This window comes from Lycorma delicatula, chromosome 11 (genome assembly GCF_047948215.1).
Source record: "Lycorma delicatula isolate Av1 chromosome 11, ASM4794821v1, whole genome shotgun sequence".
NCBI lineage: Eukaryota > Metazoa > Arthropoda > Insecta > Hemiptera > Fulgoridae > Lycorma > Lycorma delicatula.
Genome location: NC_134465.1, coordinates 39,710,485 through 39,730,970, shown reverse-complemented (window position 1 = coordinate 39,730,970; position 20,486 = coordinate 39,710,485). Strand labels below are relative to the sequence as shown.

The 20,486-nt window shown below is 28.2% G+C and overlaps 1 protein-coding gene across 3 annotated transcripts in view; it reads right to left on the bottom strand.

Annotated features, from left to right (window-relative positions):
- Window positions 1–311: 311 nt before the first annotated feature.
- Window positions 312–20,486, bottom strand: part of p (WD40 repeat domain-containing protein pink) — a 38,621-nt gene continuing 18,446 nt past the window's right edge. Inside the window, exons 5-7 of one of the 3 annotated variants that reach the window (XM_075378785.1) lie at window positions 19,290–19,437; window positions 18,482–18,747; window positions 312–6,970 (exon numbers count right to left, since the gene is read on the bottom strand). In XM_075378785.1, the coding sequence (XP_075234900.1) occupies window positions 6,943–6,970; window positions 18,482–18,747; window positions 19,290–19,437 (442 nt within the window). In that variant the 3' untranslated portion in view covers window positions 312–6,942. Of the gene's footprint in view, window positions 6,971–10,209; window positions 12,373–18,481; window positions 18,748–19,289; window positions 19,438–20,486 lie in introns of those variants that run through there. The other 2 variants (XM_075378786.1, XM_075378784.1) reach the window with 2 other exon arrangements.

Sequence of the window (20,486 nt, the reverse complement as noted above, 5' to 3'; positions counted from 1 at the left end):
ACTATCTGTGTCAGTCATATATAAAATTATTTGTTACTCAGCAGTGTTATGATATTCTTTAACATTAATGAAATTTTTTTTTTCTTTGTGATAAGTACTACCCAAACAAATTACAGGATTTTTTTGCTATATTTTTCATTAAGTTACACTTAGTATTATATTTGAAAACATAAAATGATTTAACACACAATAGTATGATAAAAAATAAGTTAATTAAAACAGAAAAAAACAATTCAGTAAAGAACACACACATTCTTTTATTTATTTACTTTTTATTTTAAAATATAGTATAATATCATATTTATTTTTTCATTATAAATATATAATATTTACACAAGATGTATAATAATATTGCTATAAATATTACTATTTTTATTAATTTTTTATTGATTTATCACATTATTATTATTATAATAATTAATCTACATCATTAACATTTAATATTCTGTCATAAAAAATATATATTTATGTAGGTAAAGATACATGTGGAAAAAAAAGCCTTTGATCAAAGAAATGAACAGTACATACAGGGTGTACAACATATAGGGTGTATGGATAAATAAGGGAAACGACATATAAGTATTATAAATAAAATAGTCAGTGACATGTTTTATTTCATTGCTTAAATGATCAAATTTAAATGTTAATAAGTTTGTGCTCAACATTTAACTAAGCCACTATCAGTGACTGGTAAAAAATAGAGAAAAAGTAAATAAAAAAATTCTATTTTTTTAAAGGAGAAACTAAATAAAAAGTAATGATGCAGTTCACAGTGAGTCTGCATTGTTATTTTAAAACTATTCACTGTTACCAAGTAAAATGTGGCAGTGTGAAGATGAATACCACAATCGATTCCCAATGAGGTAATAACTGAAGAAATTATCACAAAAATTGGCAATATTATTTGGGCAAATAATATATAATGAAACTAAAAGAAATAGAAATGAAATGGAGGTTAATTTCATAAACTTAAGATAAAGGAACAGCCATAACAATAAACACTAAGAGGCAAACGATGTCAAAGAAGTTCAAGTAACTATTTTTTTACTGGAACGGTCACAAATACTGCTTTTTAGGATGAAAAGGGCATAATTTTAATCAATTGTCTTACAAATGGGAAAACAATCAACAGCAAATACTATGGACTTTTTTTAATATGTAAATGAAATCAAGAAAACCAGATTGCAATTTGTCAAGAAAAAATGCTGCTTCAAGACAATATGATTATTCACACTTCAGCATTTACAATGGTTGAACTGCTATTGCATTCTCCTATGCACCAGATTTGGTTTACTGTGATTTCTGTCTATTTCCAAATCTAAAGAAGCGGTTCAAAAGGAAAGAAATTTTCTGGTGATAGCAAACCGATTGATGCTGTAAATGGCTATTTTGAAGAGCTGAAACGAATCGACCTATAAAAATGTATAATGGCCCTTAAAAATTGTTAGGTTAAGCATGTCGAACTAAAAGGTTATAACAAAAAATAAATAAAATTGTATCAGTATTTTCACTATTTTCCCCCACTTATACCCACTTTTCCCCCCTCCTTACTTAACAAACCACCCTGTAATAAACCATTTTGGGAAGTACTGAACCAAGACCAACAGTTTACGAGTGGAAGTGAACAAAAACCTCTTGTAGCCAAGGTGCATTCGGTTTTCTTATTACTTACTTGAAATGACAATGCAAGTTATAAAAATACAGTTACATATATTATAAGAAAATTCAATTAAATCTACTGAGTGTATTAACTGTTTTCATAAAAATGCTGATTACAGATATAGAATCTTGCTGTCCAAAAAAAAAAAATTATTAAATTTATATCGTATATCTTATTTAATACAGTAATTATATTGTATTTAAATTTGAGAAATATTGCTCTTATCGCCTTAAGTTGTTATCTACATCTAGACAGCAATATGATTTTTTAAACACAAATCTGGATTCTTAGAAATTTTAACAGTATGCAGTGCATACGACACAATAGTACATCCTTAATCATGTAGCATTCACTCGCAACACAAATAAAAAGTACATTAAAATTTACAATGAAATAGAAGATATAATACATAAAATGAATACAATTACAATAATTCACAGTAAAAGATCAGATTATAAATAAACCATTCTAAAAAATAGACATCTCATAACAGTCATTTAGTAATTTTTGAACAAGTGAACAATGGTGTTTGAGAAAGCCACTCCTGATTTTTTAAGTGTGACATTTCTGTTATATGTAATTCTCAATATAATTTTGACCGACGTACAAATCTGTAATACAGGGCTTGAAAATCTAAATTTCAACTTTTTAAAAAATTATTAACTTGATGTAATTGAAGATATTGCCAAAAACATAAATAGATATATAAAAAATAAAATTATATTAATTATTATGAAAAGAGTAATGAAACTCTAATTACAATTTCAATCGGTTATTTTTATATTTAATAGGTAAAGAGATCTAACCCACCGGGTTGGTCTAGTGGTTAACGCGTCTTCCCAAATCAGCTGATTTGGAAGTCGAGAGTTACAGCGTTCAAGTCCTAGTAAAGCCTAGTAAAGTGTAAAGAGTTATTTTTACACGGATTTGAATACTAGATCGTGGATACCAGTGTTTTTTGGTGGTTGGGTTTCAATTAACCACATATCTCAGGAATGGTCGAACTGAGAATGTACAAGACTACACTTCATTTGCACTCATACATATCATCCTCTGAAGAATTATCTAAACAGTAGTTACCGGAGGCTAAACAGGAAAAAGAAAGAAAAGGTAAAGAGATCTAATCGTAGATGTTTGAAACACTGAAAAAAATAGGCAAGAGGCAATTATTTACCACAAACATTGTATATTTATCAATAAATTAGAAAAAACTCTTAGTTTCAAGAAGATAATAGCAGAGCAATAATTTTTCACTTACCAAAATGATGTAAGTTCAGTACCATTTTTTCTAAAAATAGTCACTAATGTTATTTTTATCGATGCATGAAATTTAATTAATTACGACCTAGATTTATAACTGTCGATTATTACCCGACAACAAAAGGTCTGAAGGGAATATTAATACAGATTGGGTAAAAATGAATAATTCTATTTAAACAAATAAGTGATGGCTAGAGATCATATTTTATTCTATAGTAATGCAACACAAGAAAATTCATAAGGACTTTATATTCATATTTAAATGGGATTTAAAAAAAAATCTAACCAAGTCTATTAGACACTTAAATCTTGGGCTTTACTAGGATATATCAAATGACTGAATCCGGCTTCCCTTTAAGGTAAAGGTAAAGCGATTAAAGAAGAAAATTATTTTGCATAAAAGCAAAGAATATATAACGCTAAAGTGCAGCAAATTTAGACAAAAAACCCATTAATCTTTTATATACATATATAAATGATTGTTTGTCCCATATGCGTTCCTATACCATTCATTTGATTGTGATGAAACTTTCCTGAGTTGTTGTATGCACACCCGTCAAGGTTTCTGAATTAGTTTGGACCCACTTGGTACCACAGGAGGGTCGCGATATTTAAAAAAATTGTATTTATGGTCCGATTTGGCTCATATTCAGAATATATATTAGTGAAAAGAAATATTTCTGCGAAGAAGGGAAAAACAAAAGATTGGAAGAGGGGAAAAAAGAAAGGTTAAATTTTATGATGTTCCATAATGTTCAGTTTTTAATGTTTAATCAAACTTTCATTTGTGTTCGTTTAATCTATATATATATATACATATACTCAAATCTAGCAATAATTAGGCATTGCCGGATCAGCTAGTTAGAAATAAATATTGTAACCGTGTGGACAGTGACAACTAAGGTAACTTTTTCGAGTAAAGTCATTTAAATATGTTTTGATAGTAAACTTAACATTACGATTTACCTTTAAAAATGTTTTAAAGGTAAATCGTAACCTTTTTGTTACGATTTACATTTTTGTTACTGACACCAAAACCTTTTACAGATGAACATTTTTTTAAAACACATGAATTAATAACACATTATTAAATGAATAAAAAGACTGCTAAACAATAAATTTAATAATTTAAAATAATTAAAATCTCTTTACAGAATTCTTTATTTGTAGCATTACCAAGTGCCAAACATGTGTATGTGTGTATATATATATATATATATATATATATATATATGTGTGTGTGGGTGTGTACAGCAGGCAGCAAATGTTATATACATATATGCAAAATTTGCCTGCTAGTATCTTACTTTTAGGTGTGTTTACTGCAGGGTTTATTTATTTTTAAATTGTTACATAATATTGAATTGCTAAAAATGTACTAATCATACATTATTACAAAATAAAAATATAATTGACCTTGTTACAACCCCTAGACTTCAAGGTCATCGCTCAGTATATAATTGGATAACATGTAAAAAACCATTTTGTATTAATTTTTTTTCTTTTTACAGTTATTGATTTAGTTAATATGATTAGCCAGTTACTTATACATTTTGGAGACCCATGTTCAAGAAGTTATGATTATGTGTTACTAGTCTGTATATTGGGCAATTTAAATTTAATTCATTTACAGTGGTGGCTTGTAGCTAAATAGTTAGAACTAGAAAAGGGAATGAACAAGGAATGTTCCATACACATGTGGAGTAAAAACAAAACTACTTTCCACCAGCATTGTTTCTCCCTTGCAGCTTCCTACATGCGCATGTGCACAACAGCCATACACCATGCCGCTGGAACTGTGAAGGGCACAGTTCCATACAAAGATTTCTGTATCTTTGTATGGAACTGTGCCTTCATAAACTGGGGAATGGCTACTGACATTAAACTTAAGGATTATATATTTTAAAAGTATAAAGAAAAAAAGGACTAATTATATTAAACGTTGTCGATATCAAGTGGAAATAGGGGGTGCTGCAGTTCCACAGTACATTTATGCAAGCCGCCACTGTTCATTTATATTTCTTGTAGTATAATTATATGTATAATAAATTGTGCTTATAATTATTACGGTCTGTTAAATAATCTTTAAATTATTATCATTACGAGACAAAATTATATATTTAAATAAATGGAAGGGCAAAGTTAAAAAATATTATTTATTTAAGCTGTCTTAAAGTGCTGGTAAATTAATAATCTAAAGATTACTTTTTCTGAAAATATTTTCCCAGCCTGGAATTATATACCCATATACGAATACTGTACAATTAAAAGAGAATTTAACAGCAAGCGGTGAACTTACAAATTAATTTATTGATATACTTTTGCAAGATAGTCCCTATTTTAAATTTAAACTTGAGGAGGTTTCAACTTGGCTCAATTTCTATATAAACTCCATTTTAATTTTCAACTTCGTTTAATTTTTTTATTTGAATATCAACAATTACAGTAGCCGAGTAGTGAGTGATTGTTCCAGAGACCTCATATAATCAAAAGGTGTTGGATTTGAGACTGAAATTTTTTTAATTTTTATTTTTTCTTACATACCGACTACGCAGATGACTTTTTAAAGTGGGGATCATCCTTTCCATCTATCACCCTACAAAAGGACCTAAATAAACTAATTTGTCAGTTGACTGTCTACCCTTGCAAGTAAGGATAGTACCGTAAAACTTTCGACAAAAAAAATAAGTTCTTTTTGTTGATCTTAATGTATAATATTTTTATTACTTTCAATTTATAGAAGGCAAAACTCGGTCCTTAACTGTGATTTTTGTAGTTTAATTTTTAACTCTAAATCAAAGGCATGCCTTTAATAAAGTATGCTACCTTAATAAGTTTTCATAAAATTAAAAAGAAAAACGTTTCTTCAGTATAAACCAGATTCTACAATCAATCCTAGAGACCTAGGTTGATTAATGAAATCGCATTCAGTATATCAGATATTTGATTCAATTTTTTAAGTTTAAATACTAATTAAGATTTAAGATGCAAAAAAAAAAAATAGCAAAAGAGAAAAATGTTTTCACTTATTTATACCTCTGGTATCATGGTTTAAAAGTTCCTAAAATTAGCTTATAAAACAAAATTACTTGACTGTTATCTCAAGCCCCTTCATTTTGTGTGCCGATATATTAGGAACCAATACGATAAAAATTTCTTTTTTTTTCTTATACTTCCTAAAATCCATCCTTTCTATATGATTTTTATGATGAGCTCCTCTCTGATAATTTTTCCAATAACATCTTTAAAATAGTAAAGCAACAAACCTAATATAAATACATGTTCTGGTTATGTACTGCTTCCTAGAGTACATTTTACTAACGATCACAGAGTTCTAACATTGGTTGCTTGATCCAACAATGTATAAAATTTATAATGTGATCTTTCGAAGCACTTACAAAAAATAATCAATTTTTAAATCTATAAACCACTTCGTGATACAATTCTAAAATTTTGAAGAACCAAAGTACATTTCATTCAACATTAACTGCAAATTAAAAATGAAAATTTTACCAGAGATTTTATGACAATAAGGATAAAGATTTTAAGGATCTTAAAGTATAAAACAATAGTTCCTTTAAAATACCAAAGAGCTAAAACTAATACAAATGAAAAAAGAAGCTATAAAAACATATAAAAAATAATTTATCAGTAATAACAATAAAGAATTGGTACCGGTGTGATCGGAAACATTTTTAAATGCTATACACATGTCAAGATTTACAATTAATTTAATTACAAAAAACTATAATGAAGAGGGAGATATTCCAAAAAAAGACATGGAGGAAATATTATTTAAAAAGTTTAATAAAAAAATAAAGTATCATGATTTTCTTAAATAAATTTAACTACACTGAAACAATGACTGTTGTATTAAAATGGTCAAAAATATCTCCCATTGGATCTAGGGGTGATGTACGTTGCTGAAACTTCTGAGATTGAGTTACAGGTAAAAGAACCATGTTTAGATTCATTTTTAATATGCATTACTAGAGTTTTGGTACACCTTGGGTTGATGTTTGCTAGATACATCTGTTGTTTGAGGAAAAACTGAAAAATTGTGTGCAAAATAAGTAAGATAATATTTTAACCCAAATAAAAATCTATAAATTAAGAGCAAAAATGTTTTACAACTTGAACAAAGAAAACAAAACAGATATACTAACCATATTATATGACTATCATAAAAACCAGCCGCTGCCTGACCAAGGAACCTATTATAGCTGGCAGATTTATCTAATAGTTTTACAATCATTAAAGGCCATTCAAAGTCGCAACTTTGTACAAACAATGTTGCATCTTACATGTGGACTAAAAGAGTTTGGGAAGGGTGCAAATGAAATCAAGTCTTGTATTTATGATTTCCTTCTTCATGAAGGGGTTTTACAGTATAAAATAATGAGACTTTTTGTGATAGGTGCAATGCACACAACAAAAATTCCATTTTTGTCGGTGCAATAAGTTTTGGTTGTTAAATACTTCACAGAACGCTCAGACATATGATTTTTCCCAGTAAGCAGGCATAGTTTCATAACACTGGACAGAGTACTTGGGAATTAAAAAGGAGATAAGAAAGCACGAGTCAGTCGCAGTACTTTTGTCAAGAATCTCATAGATATCATGGCTTGTTCTCCTTTGCTCGTGCAGATTTCTTCACATACTTTTATTACATTTTGAGGTATTTTTTTTTTTTTTGATCGGAGGACAAGAATGTTCTTCATAAACTAATTTCCATCTGTTTTTAAAATATCTGTACAGATTGTAATTTTGTATTTGGCTAAAAGCACGCTCACCAAATACTTGCCAAGTCATTCAGAAAGTTTCTGAAGCCGTCTTGCAGATAATCCAACAGAAACTGATGAACACTCTATGATCTTTAAATCACTTTCAATTCATGGTAGAATCACAGAATGATACAATTACAATGTCACAAAAAAAGTACAGATATACACATAGCATGACACTCAGCCAATTCACTAATAAGTACGGCTTGCATCATATAGTAGCACACATCTGTAATAAAACCAGATTAGAAACCATGTTTAACATTCCAAACTTTTTGGTAGTACTGTTCTCTGCATCACAGGATAGAGAATTAAAACAGTAAGCATTGTAGAAAAAGTAAGGAAAACACTAATTCACTTATTTTGAAAAATTACTTTTTTTATATCACTTATTTTAGTTTTCTATTGAACAAAAACCTTTATCAAAAATCTAAAATCAATAGGTAATTAATTAAACTATATTAATTTAGTTTAAAAGATAAAAGGGTTAAAAACATGTAAACTGAAATTAAATTATAAGCGTAACAACAACTGAATTTGGAACATGGAGAAGCAGTGAGCTTGCATATAACAATTGTAAGGTCATCTGCAGTCAAATGTAAGATTCAGTAGAATATAAAATGTGATAGTCACAGTCTAATACATATTTTGTTACAACGCTACACTAATAGAGAGTTTTAGAATATACAATTTTCCACAGATGGATTTTTTTTTCATTTTTAAAATGTGAAAAAGTCTGCTACAGACAGTCATACTATAAATAGTACTTTATACATATGTTCAATCATAAAAAAGAAAAATGTACGACAAAAAATATTTTTCAACTCAAAACATAAAGAAATACACACATACACACATGCATACAAACAACTTATTGTATATTAATGAATAATAACAAAAAACTATTTCTTTATTACATTTTCAATTTTAAAAAAGTATACATTAACATGATATCGGTAACTACTTTTTATTTTTATATTTGATTATATTAAAATGTACAAAAATAGTTATATTCTTAAGTACGCTGTAATGTATCTTAGAGCACTAATTTTTGATCAAATGGTATATTAACCCGTAAATTGATATGACTTTAACATATTATTTATATGTCAAAATATTATTTTCAAAAAAATATCCATCATAGCATTCCATTACAGGGAAAAATTACCTTAAATAGGAAACTTTATTCTATTCTATTTTTTATAAAGTTTCATTGCTTTTGACAAATTGCTAATAAAAACTAAATAATAATATGACAAGATTTTCAATTATGATACATATATGTCTGTGATTTAACTGTTGAGCAGCTTAATAAAGGTTTTTTTTTTAAATAAATGACCGATATTAACTTATGTTTAAAATTACTTCCCTCTTAAATTCATTTATAATTTTCCAAGATCTAAGTTCGATTTAAAACTTTAAACTGGATTAAACTTAAAAATAAAGTAAATTGTGATGTTAAGATGACCTACAACCTGTGATCAAAATAAAACTTATTAGCATAACTTAGGGAAGTTTCTTAATAAATCTAAGTATTCCTTATTTCCCTAAAAATAATAATTATACTAATTTTAAGATTTCCTAATTTAATACTGAATATGAATTAGAAAATATTTTTATGCAATGATTTAGGGAATTTTGTGTTTTCAGAACAAAGAAAATTCCAGGTTATCTAAATTAAGAAATGTGAAATTTTTAAACCTTTTTATAAAAATATAAATATTTTATGAGCATTAATTAAAAAGCACAGTAATTTTTTTTTTACAATACAAAAGATTTAAGAATTTTTTTTTTATAAAACCGAATGTTACCTTGTATTGCCTGAAACAATAAATTTTAAATGCTGTGCAACTTAATACCTAGTTTAAAATCTGCTTTGATCATTAATTATAAAACTCCTAATTCTTTCGAAACATTTCCATATAAATTATATGAGACTCTTTGAAAAGTTTCAAATAAATTCAATATTATAAAATATGGCAATTTTAATGTTAATTTTTGATAAAAATCCAATGTTGCAACAACTGAACTATTAACTCATTTTCAAGTACTATTTTTTTTTTTTTTTCCAACTGATCTGAACTGTATCTCTGAATTGATTTCTCCTTACAGCAGCAATATTTTACAAATTTATTTAAGGATAATGTTCAGGCTTTTTGTGTAAATTCAGGCTTTTTGTGTAAATTACGGAGTGTAGATTATGTACAGTCAAATTTTAGAAGATTATTTAAGAGTAAAAATAAACCATGTAATGTAAATTTCTCACTCGCATAAAACTTACTGATAAATATTTAAATAAAAATGTTATTGTCAGAAAAGGATTAGAAAGAATAACTGCATTACCTTAGAGGGAAAATTTAATGGTTTATTATAAGTAATTTATAAAAAAAATTTTCCTTTTAGATTACCTTTTATGAAAAAGAAACATTTTGAGATCAAATGAGTTTAGATAACTAAATATATTAACTGTTTTTCTAACTTAAGGAGTCTCCTGAACACAAAGCTAAAATTATTAATAGACTTCTAAAATTTACTCAAAACATTTTTTTGCAAGTAAAAAGATTACATAATGATACATAATTTAATAAAAAAATTTACAGTAATGAAAGCGTGTTGGATATTATTAAATGTGAAAGAAAAATTAACAGTAAAACTAATAAAAATTTCCAATATCAACTTTATTCTTATAGTGAAAGAATAACACAATTTTTACTTTTATTTACAATAACAATATATATTAATTTGAACAACACCAGCGATGGGTAAAGTATGGCCTGTGAGCCAGATGTGGTCCCTGGACTGGTCTAATCCGGCCTGTGACACGATTCTGAATGGCCACCTATACACACTCTTTATTATGTTCTGATCAGTTCTCTCAACCAAAGACATACATAGATTTCATGTCGTACATCTCACTCATATTGTAACACATCGTAATCTTTCTGTGTCTGTATTCTCCACACAGGGTAGTGGATGACGGTAGGTCACGAAATGGTGCCAGAGTGTTCACAACAGTAGTACTCGACAGACTGACTCATGCTATCCCCACCACTCCAGCTACAGCTTAATGGTCTAATACTCTCAGTCAGTGGCTAGTTGTAAAGTAGTTCTCAATATGATCTCGCATATTCTTGTCGGTTATTGATGTTTGCTATTTTGTAGCGAGTATTTGTGAAACACATTTCCGATTTGCCAAGATGGCAACTAAAAAACATAAGGCTGATTCACTTTTAAAGATGAGTGGACTTGGAAATACATTTTCACAGCTTTTAAGAATAAACCATTGTGCCTTATTTGTAATGGAACTGTGACTGTCTATAACAAATTTAACACTTCCAGCACTTTACATCTAAGTATAAAAATGCTAGTTATGAAGCCATGACAAAGATGGAAGGAAACAAAAAGCAGATATATCTAAAAAGCTCTCAGGTCAGCAAAATATAAAAACAATAATAGTTCTAAAAAAAGCAGCTACACATGCTAGTTATGTTGTGGTATTCAATACTGCTAAAAGTAAAAAAGCTCTTTCTGATGAGGAGTTTGTGAAACATTGCATGCTCAAAGATTGATATTTTGTGTCCTGACAAAACAAATGATTTTGAGACTGTCAGTTTGTCTTGAAAAATAATTACTTCTACAATTGAAACAATAGATAAACACCTATTGTCACGGCTAGAATTAAGATTAGTTTAAATTTCTTTCTATTACTGTGGATGAGAGTACTGACATAAATGATACTGCTCAGTTACTACTATTTATAAGAGGTATTGATGATAACTTTTGTATTACTGAAGAACTAGAATGCATTTGATGATAAAGGGTATGTCAACAGGGTCAGACATCTTTCATGAATTTCAGGAAGGCCTATCGACTTTGAAAGTACCCATAATCAGTATATGCAATATTACGACTGATGGAGCATCTAATACGACAAGAAATAAATCTGGATTTGATGGCATGTTTAACCAAGCATACCCTGAGAATAAAGTTGTATTTTTTCATTGTGTCATACATCAAGATACTTTGTGTAAATCTGCCCTAAATATGAAACATGTACATTATGTCATTATGAATGAAGCTTGTTAATGCTATTCAATCTAAAGCACTTACAGACAATTTCGAGAGATTCTTGACTCAATGCAGTGTGAATACAATGATATACTCTACTACACTAAAGTAAGGTACACTAAAGCTTAGTGTAGGATGCGTGTTCAAGCGAGTTTGGGAGCTGAAAGAGGAAATAATTTCATTCATGTGTGAAAAACAGATGCTGGAAGGCTGTGAAATGCTGGTAAATAAAACATGGATTTCGGTCTTTGGGTTTTTCACAGATCTTCTGTCATATAAATAAGTTGAATGTTAAGCTGCAAGGAAGAGATTAATTTATCCTCAATATCTGGGGTCATCTCAGAGGTTTTAAAATGCAACTAGTTTTATTTGCCAAACAACTAGTTAAGAAAAACCTGTCCTGCTTACCATGGAAAAAAAAATAGTAGCAGAGATTGAAGACAAACTTGTGAGCTACGAGGAAAGCGTGAGAAGACTCCATGATAAATTTGAACACAGGTTTCAAGACTTCAAAACTATTGAACAAGACTTGAATATTTTCAGTATGCCATTTAATTTGGACTGAGACACAATGAATCCATAACTTCAGCTTGAACTAACCTAGTTAAAACATAACACTGAATATTAGAGTTCTACAAGTCCCTGTCGAGATCAAGTTTCCCAAATTTGAGATCTCATGCTCAGAAGATAATCGCCACGTTAGGATCATCCTATGTTCGTGAACAAGTGTTTTCTACCATGAAACTTTGAACAAGTACACAGTTCCATTCAACACACACTCCTTCATACTCATTCAATCATTAATTGAATTTTCTAACAATATATCATAAGATATACGACAAAGATAAAATATAATGTACATGTGCTTATTTTTTAATAAATTTTGTCGGCCCACTTAGTTTGTTTTCTTTTTTCTTTGGCCTTCTCCCAAAAATGTTTCCCCATCACTGAACTCTGCTATTCATTTCAAACAATTTTACTGATGATTTGTATTTCTGTTTCTAGTTGGTAAATTAAATATTTTATTTTATATATAAAAAGTAAACATTCAGTTTGTAATTATGAAAATTCTGCATTTTAATTTAAAGGATATTTTAGATGCTATTACCATTCATTTTAACAAATTTTCAAATACATTAATAATATGAAAGAAAAACCTTTTTTTTAAGCTTTATTACTTAGAAATCACTTGACAATGAAAATTAACTTCTTATCAAATTAAATCTTTGTTAAATTTATCTTAAAACTTGTAGGAATTACAGCAAGTCATGTATAAAATACCCTTGTACGTTTTATGTATAACTTGAAAATAAGTTACCTAGTCCATTCATACCAGAGTCTGATTTATACTTACTGGTAACTTGCTCCAAATCCTGAAGTAATAAAATTTACAGAATGCATTTAGAAGAGGTGTTTTAATGTTCTTAAGTCTTAATATCAGTTGATATTCTTAAACCAGGAAAGAAAACAAATGTCTTTACAAAGATTATAATTATTGCAAACAATTGTCTCACAAGATTTGGAATTCTGATATTTTTGCAAGTGTGGTTTCAACATTCTGTAAATTTGCTAATTATTAGAGAGCGTTTAAATATCGCTTAAAATTCCTTTGAAGTTGCTTTTCCTACAACAGTGGGTTATTTTTAAAAAAAATTTGTGATTAAAAGAATAATCTTGTTAAAAAATAAATAGTATACCCCACTAGTCTAACACAAATGATACATGCAAATATGGAATAGAGTGCAAGCATTATACTTGTCTATATAGCTTTTTTACTCTTGAGTAGCATGAAGTGACTACATTAGTACTCTTCATAATAGTTTGAACCGATAATCTTTTATTTACAACTATTTCTGTTATGGTAAATATGAGGTCAGTTCAGAAAATAACTGAACATTCTTAATTATGTGCCAATGGAGATAATTAGTGACGTGTGGTTGGCAGCATTGTGTTCCGCATAACTTCCTCTGTAACCACATGTTCTTTTATTGTTGATATCCTATTTAGTTTTCATGCTACGGTTATTTGAGTGCAACAAATTGCACTCGAATAAAATCAGAAAAATCAACAATCTGGTGTATACGTCAATCGCCGATTGAATACACTAATTCAATCGGTGATTATTGATTGTAATACTAAACTATTATATAAACTTCATTATGACGATCAACCTAGCTGAAGTAAAAGACCCCAACGTTCAAGACATTGTGTTTTTTCAGATGAAGACATTTTATCTATGCTTCAAGCTAGTGAAAATGAAGATAATTTATTTTCATCTGAAACTGAATTTGAATTTAGTGATGAAAATCTGTCATCAGATGTTAATTTAGTTGAAGATTGTAATGTAACAGCCGAATCAACTTATACAGAAGCTACCGCAGCAACAGATGATAAGCCTAACCAACAAGATGGAACCACAGAGGAGTAGAAGTAGATATTACCAAACTGCCACTTCACATAAAATTTGTTGGTGTTGAAAGTTATACATACCATGATAGTTACCTCCAGAACCCTGAAGATTTAACTTTGAGATCAAACATTTTTTGATGATGAAATTTAAAAAATAATTGTTAGAAAAACTAATAAAAATGCTGCAATGTTATTACAAAACAAACCAGCAAACATAGAGAATTAGTAAATGGCATGATACTCATGAAGAAGAATTGTGGAAATTCTTTGCCACAATATACATGGGTATCATAAAATATCAAAAAGTTGAAGTTACTGGAAAACTGGAATTTTTTTTTATAAAAATGCTTTGGTACCGACTACTATGAGTCAAAATAGATTTCAGTTGCTTTGGAGATTTATACATTTTGAAGATGAAGCCACAGCTGATAAAATTGATAGACAATATAAAATAAGGAATCTCATAAACCCGGTGCAAGAAAATCTTCACACTGAATATGTGCCTGGTAAAGTAATTGCTGGTATTAAAATGTTCAAGCTATGTAATCCTTTAGGTCTGAAAACTCTGTTACTAAAACAACTGGTTTGTCACAAAAAGTAGTTCTTGACCTGGCAGATAAATATTTATCAGAAGAAAGAACTATAATAATGGATGATTATTATATCTCAATGCCACTGACAGATTCTTTATTAGAAAAAATACCCATTTGTAGGGCACTAATCAGGATAATAATAAAAAAATCTAAGCAAAATGGAAAGCACACTATTTGGCAAATGGGAAGACTAAAGTGATGTTCTGTGCTTGAATATGAAGCACACACTACAGTGTCTGCTGGGGAAAAAACAAAAAAGGAGAATTAGTTTATAAACCGGCTATTATAGACTGTAAGGTAAGCAGGGCATAGACCTTTCTGATCAAATGGCAAACTATTTCACACATTTGCACAAAACAATTGGTGGTTCCACAAAGTAGTTTTTGAGCTTTTAAACTCATCTGTGGTGAACGCTTGGCTAATTTATAAGTTTGCTTGTAAAAAGATTCAGATATACTCTAGTTTAGTTTTACAAATGTTACACATAAACAAGGATGGCAAAACAACTCAAATCAACCATACGAAGCAGATTCTGAAGAGTCACATTCTTGAACAGAACACTGAGAAAGATAATTGCAACCTCTAATAAGATGTGTATTTTGCTATGAAAAAATATTAAAAAAAGGAAGGACGACCGGAATTCCAGAAAAGAACAACAAAATTTGTGACAATTAAGTTTAATACTTGTGAGAAATTTATCTGTATTCCTTGTTTTAACATACTAATGGACTAAAAAAAGTGATAAAAATCTTTAAAAAAAAAAAAAAAAAATTAACTATAAAATCATTAAAAGCATATATTATCATTATAAAATAACTTTATATAAATATAAAAACCATATTGTAAGTAAGATCACTGGCGCATTTACTCACAGCAAATTATAAATGAAAACATTAAATTTTAATTCTTCATTAGTCCTACGTCATGATAATGATGGTAAACTCATAATTTTTTTTACACATGAAATATATTTTCAATTTTTACCACTTCTAGTTAATTTATTATTTATTAGTTCCACTTTTGAACTTAACTGCTGTGGCATAGGGGAAAAGATTTTTATTATACATTATAGCAGCAGTCAACAGTTAACTGCAGTTTCCATTACCTATATATGACTTCTAACATGGTTTTATATGCTAGTTAGTTATAAAGCAAGTACTGATAAAGAATTCCAATATTCAGTTTACAACCACCCTCCAAACAGTCGTTATCCATATGGCTTATTCTATTATTACAGCAAAAAGTGTAATTCAGACTTCATTTCAAATCAGTATGAATAGTGTACTTCTTAATTTTGTAAAACAATGGTTAGTACAGTTTGGCTTTTTTACACACTTTTGCCATACGAGCGTTTATTTTGGTTTTATTTTTTCCATAGCATATGAAAAAGTACCAAGCCTGACAGGGACAACTTAGAACCTTCTGCATGAAAGGGAGAAATGCTTCCACTTCAATGTGGTGTTGTGGTACATACTAACACATTTAGTTTTTTAAGTTTTTTTAAGGAAATTAATTCTACAAAATAGTGCGACCGATATAAAAAATAAAAATACATTAATTGAACCTTCTTAGTACAGTACTGCAGTGGAAAAAATTATGAACATACCATATTTACTTGATTCTAAGACACATTATTATTTTGATATGATCGTTCAAATAGGGTGAATCTTAGATTTGAAGAAATACGATGGGCAATAACACTCATCTGTAGGTATAGGATATCTACATTGATATTAAAAGTACCCTGATATTGATACCGGGCTAATATATAGATAGTGCTATTTTTTGTTAGATCGTGTCATGGTCTTTCTTTGTAACCTTGTTATTGTTACTCTAATACAGTTCATCATGGATTGAACTATAGTGTTCCATTAATTTAACCATTAATATGGCAACAAAAAGGTTGCATTATGACACTGCATTAAAACATTAAGTTATTGTATTTGCAGAAAATAATGGCAATAGAGCTGCCAGTCGTCATTTCAATATTAACGAAGTTAATATACAGTGTTGGAGAAAAGACCATCGAGCAATTTTATTTTATGCAAAGCATTGACTGAGTATTTTACTGGATGTAAACGAGGAAGATTTCCCCAAATTGAAGATGCTGTAATTGACTTTGTAAAAGAAAAATGTGCAAAAGGACTACTGGTAACCAGTCAGATGATGCGATTAAAATCTTTGGAAATCGCAAAGGCCAATAGAATCAAATAAAAATTGCATTAATTCAGAATCAGAGAACAGTAATAAAAGTGAATACGAAAGTGACTCCTCAGAAACAGATAGTTAAATAGGTATTTTCTATTATAATAAACTTAGTTTGAAATATATTGTTGTAAAATTATGCGGTTTATATTTTTCCTTTAATTAGAGATCTTTTTTTTATTTCAAATAATGAATTTTTAAAATGGGGGTACGTCTTTGAATCGAGTAAGTACAGTAATTCTCTGTTACGACAGAACAAATATTAGAATGGTAATGGTATGTATACATCTTTTTGAATACTTTGAGGTTTTTTTTTTTCAGTACTAACTGACCAATTTACAATTTATGTAATAAGTAAATTGTGCAATGTGTACATATTTCTTTAGATATTTTCATGATATAATCCTTCTTACAAAAACTTTTATATACAATGTTCGTGAATATTAAAGTTGTAGAGAAAATGCAGAGAAATGTTATAATAATAACATTAAAATAGATTAAACAAACTACAGGCAGCTGATTTTCAAAAGAATTTTCTGATCTTGTCAGCATAATCCATTTGATCTCATGTCATATGCCAAGGATGAGTGATGGGTGATATTTCCAATTTTTATTTTATTGTATTCTTTGTTTTTTAATCATAGCCGTAAAGAAAAGTATTAAAAAAGTTTATTGTTCTAGACGGTTTGACAAATTAATGCAGTTTTCCCTAAATTATATATTACACAATCATTTTCCAAACGCTACTAATTTTAAAATTTGACAACTGATGTCATGTATTCAAGAGAACTAACTTATTTTGATAAAATTTAAAATTCTAATATTTTAGAATGTTATACAAATAAATATGGTATAAGATTGTAATTTTTGCTGTTAATATCTGTAAAAATAAAATTCTTAAAAACTTCACAGATTTTCTTACATTTAAAACTTGTAAATTTAATACGCCAGACAGGAACTTTGAAATTTTATTGTTCAATTGATAGCAATTATTTTTAAAATTGACCCACCTTTGAGGAGTCTGTTTTAAATAAAAATGTATACGTAGGAAAAGTTTTAAGATCTTAAAACCTCCAAATTTGAAACTGGTACAAGAATTTGAATTAGATTTCCCATCACAGTTTGAAGAATTTTTACTTTATAATTATAAGAGATTGACAACATAATTTTGCTAAAGAATATCTAGAACTCAAAATTATAATAAATTCTCATTCAATGAATCTTGTCTTAACTTCAGTTAAAAATTTCCCACATTGTATACAAAAAAAATAAAAATAAAAACCACTAACACGCACACATACAAGATAAACCAGACTAGATAAGCTGATTAGAATTGGTATATTACCTGGCAGCAAAAACATTAATTATTCAGTAATTAACACAGAATGAAAAAATAATTTTTAAATTAAAATATATACATAAAATATATCATGTTAATGTAATTTAAAAAAAAAAACAATCATAAATAAAAAAACTATTTAAAAAAATAATTAAAAATCTACCTTGTACAAATAGGACACAATTTTAAAGTTTGTTTTATATTTAGACAAACAAAATGAAAAGCGTGACCGCATTTAAATGCCCGCAACCCTGTGTCGAGTAAAAGACATGGTGCACTCAAACTTAATGAACATAAACCGCAACAACCGCTCTGTAAATCGACTGCAGTACCCCAATGATGATTATCAACGCTTAATATTTTTGACAAAACTCTGTCTGGTTCTGTTACTACATCAATAGATACTGCATGTGCAAGATCGATTCCTCCCTGAAACAAAAATAAATAAAAATATTTCTAATTGCTAATAAGAAAGTTTCTCATCCACAGGTAAAATTCTAGGAGAAATCTGTAGCTGTAAACAGTTACTATACAGAAGAATAAATGTAAATTCTTGTTATCAAATAAAATGTAGCTTTATGCAATAATTTGTTTCATTTCATTATCTCTTTTAATTTCTGAGTTATAAGTAACTGGGCATTACATTTCAGCTATCCCTTTTACAACTATTTAAATTTTAAAATACTTAAATCGAGTTAAAACGCAATATTTTATACCTGACATTTGGTTAAACATATATATATATGCACATATATGACTAATTTCCCCCCCCCCAATATTATTTTGCTTCTATATCATGTAAATGTACAATTTATGAAAAATAGATGTAATTATTCATATAGAGAAGATGTTATTTCTGATTTCAATACAACAAGACTGCTCCCAGTTTCTATTATTTCAGTAATTACAAATTTTTTTCTGAACACAAATGAAAAGACATATTAAATAAGATTAATTGAAAATTTCATCACCTTACAATCCTTTGATGCAACAGCTGTTGAAGAAATATAGTTTGAATCGTTAGTGATACAATTAATTGCATTTATGACCACCTCTTTTTTATTATCACTATTTGATCTTGATTCAATATAACTTGATAGCACACATGCTTGATAAAACCTGTAGAAAAAAAAACACTAAGTTAGTCAGTATAATAATTATTAACAAAAAATCTTTGTGTGTAAAAATAGGGTCACACAGTGAATAAAGGATTGTCAAATAGATGTAACGAACATAAAAATTGAAAAAATTACAATCTATAAATTTACTTTAATTTACAGTATGACTGTTACAATCTATAAGATAATAATTCTACTAAAAAAAATCATATAAATTATAAAAAAAAATAAATATTTTCAGATTGTAACTAGGAGCTCAAATTTACAATAAATTTATTTTAATTAAATTAATTTTTATTAAATAATATTTGTTTGTTAGATAAATAATCATTATAGATTCAAGTAAAATAATATTAGCGAACATGAAATTCATATAGTTTTCTTTTCCAGATTATTATAAATATTACTATTTTAAATAATACATAATAAAATGGACAAAAGAAAAAAAGGTGTTTTCTGAAAAATATAGGAAATATGGAAAAGCAAAAAAAAAATTATATTGCCATTATTCCTAGTAGGCTGCTTCAAAAAAAATATATACATATATATATATATATACGCAATAATCATGAACCGCTTCAAAATCTTTCACCACTTTTACCACTTATCACAATAGTGATAATTTTCCCAGGACCTTAATACATACAATTACTTCCTAATAATATTTGACCATCAATTATATTAAAAGAAACAAAAATTCAAAAACTTTAAAACCTATTTTTGTGATTGTAAGAGTTTACAGAAAAAATCATAACTAAAAATCTATTGGTCCTGGAAGGATGAAACAAAAACCAATTTATTCATATTTTCTCAAAGTAAAAGATTGGACATTACCTATCTTATTCTTCTTTATTTACCTATCTCTCTTCTTTCTATGAGAAAATTACCAATAAAGTTGAACATGAAAAATTGTGAAATTTCACTTGTGGTAATTTTTTTCAGGAGGCAGGAATGGCATTCACAGTTTGAATTATTTTTTGATTTATAGGTATATGTTAGTAGTTTTACCACAAATAATACTAATGGTGATATACTTACCCCATGTGTAGG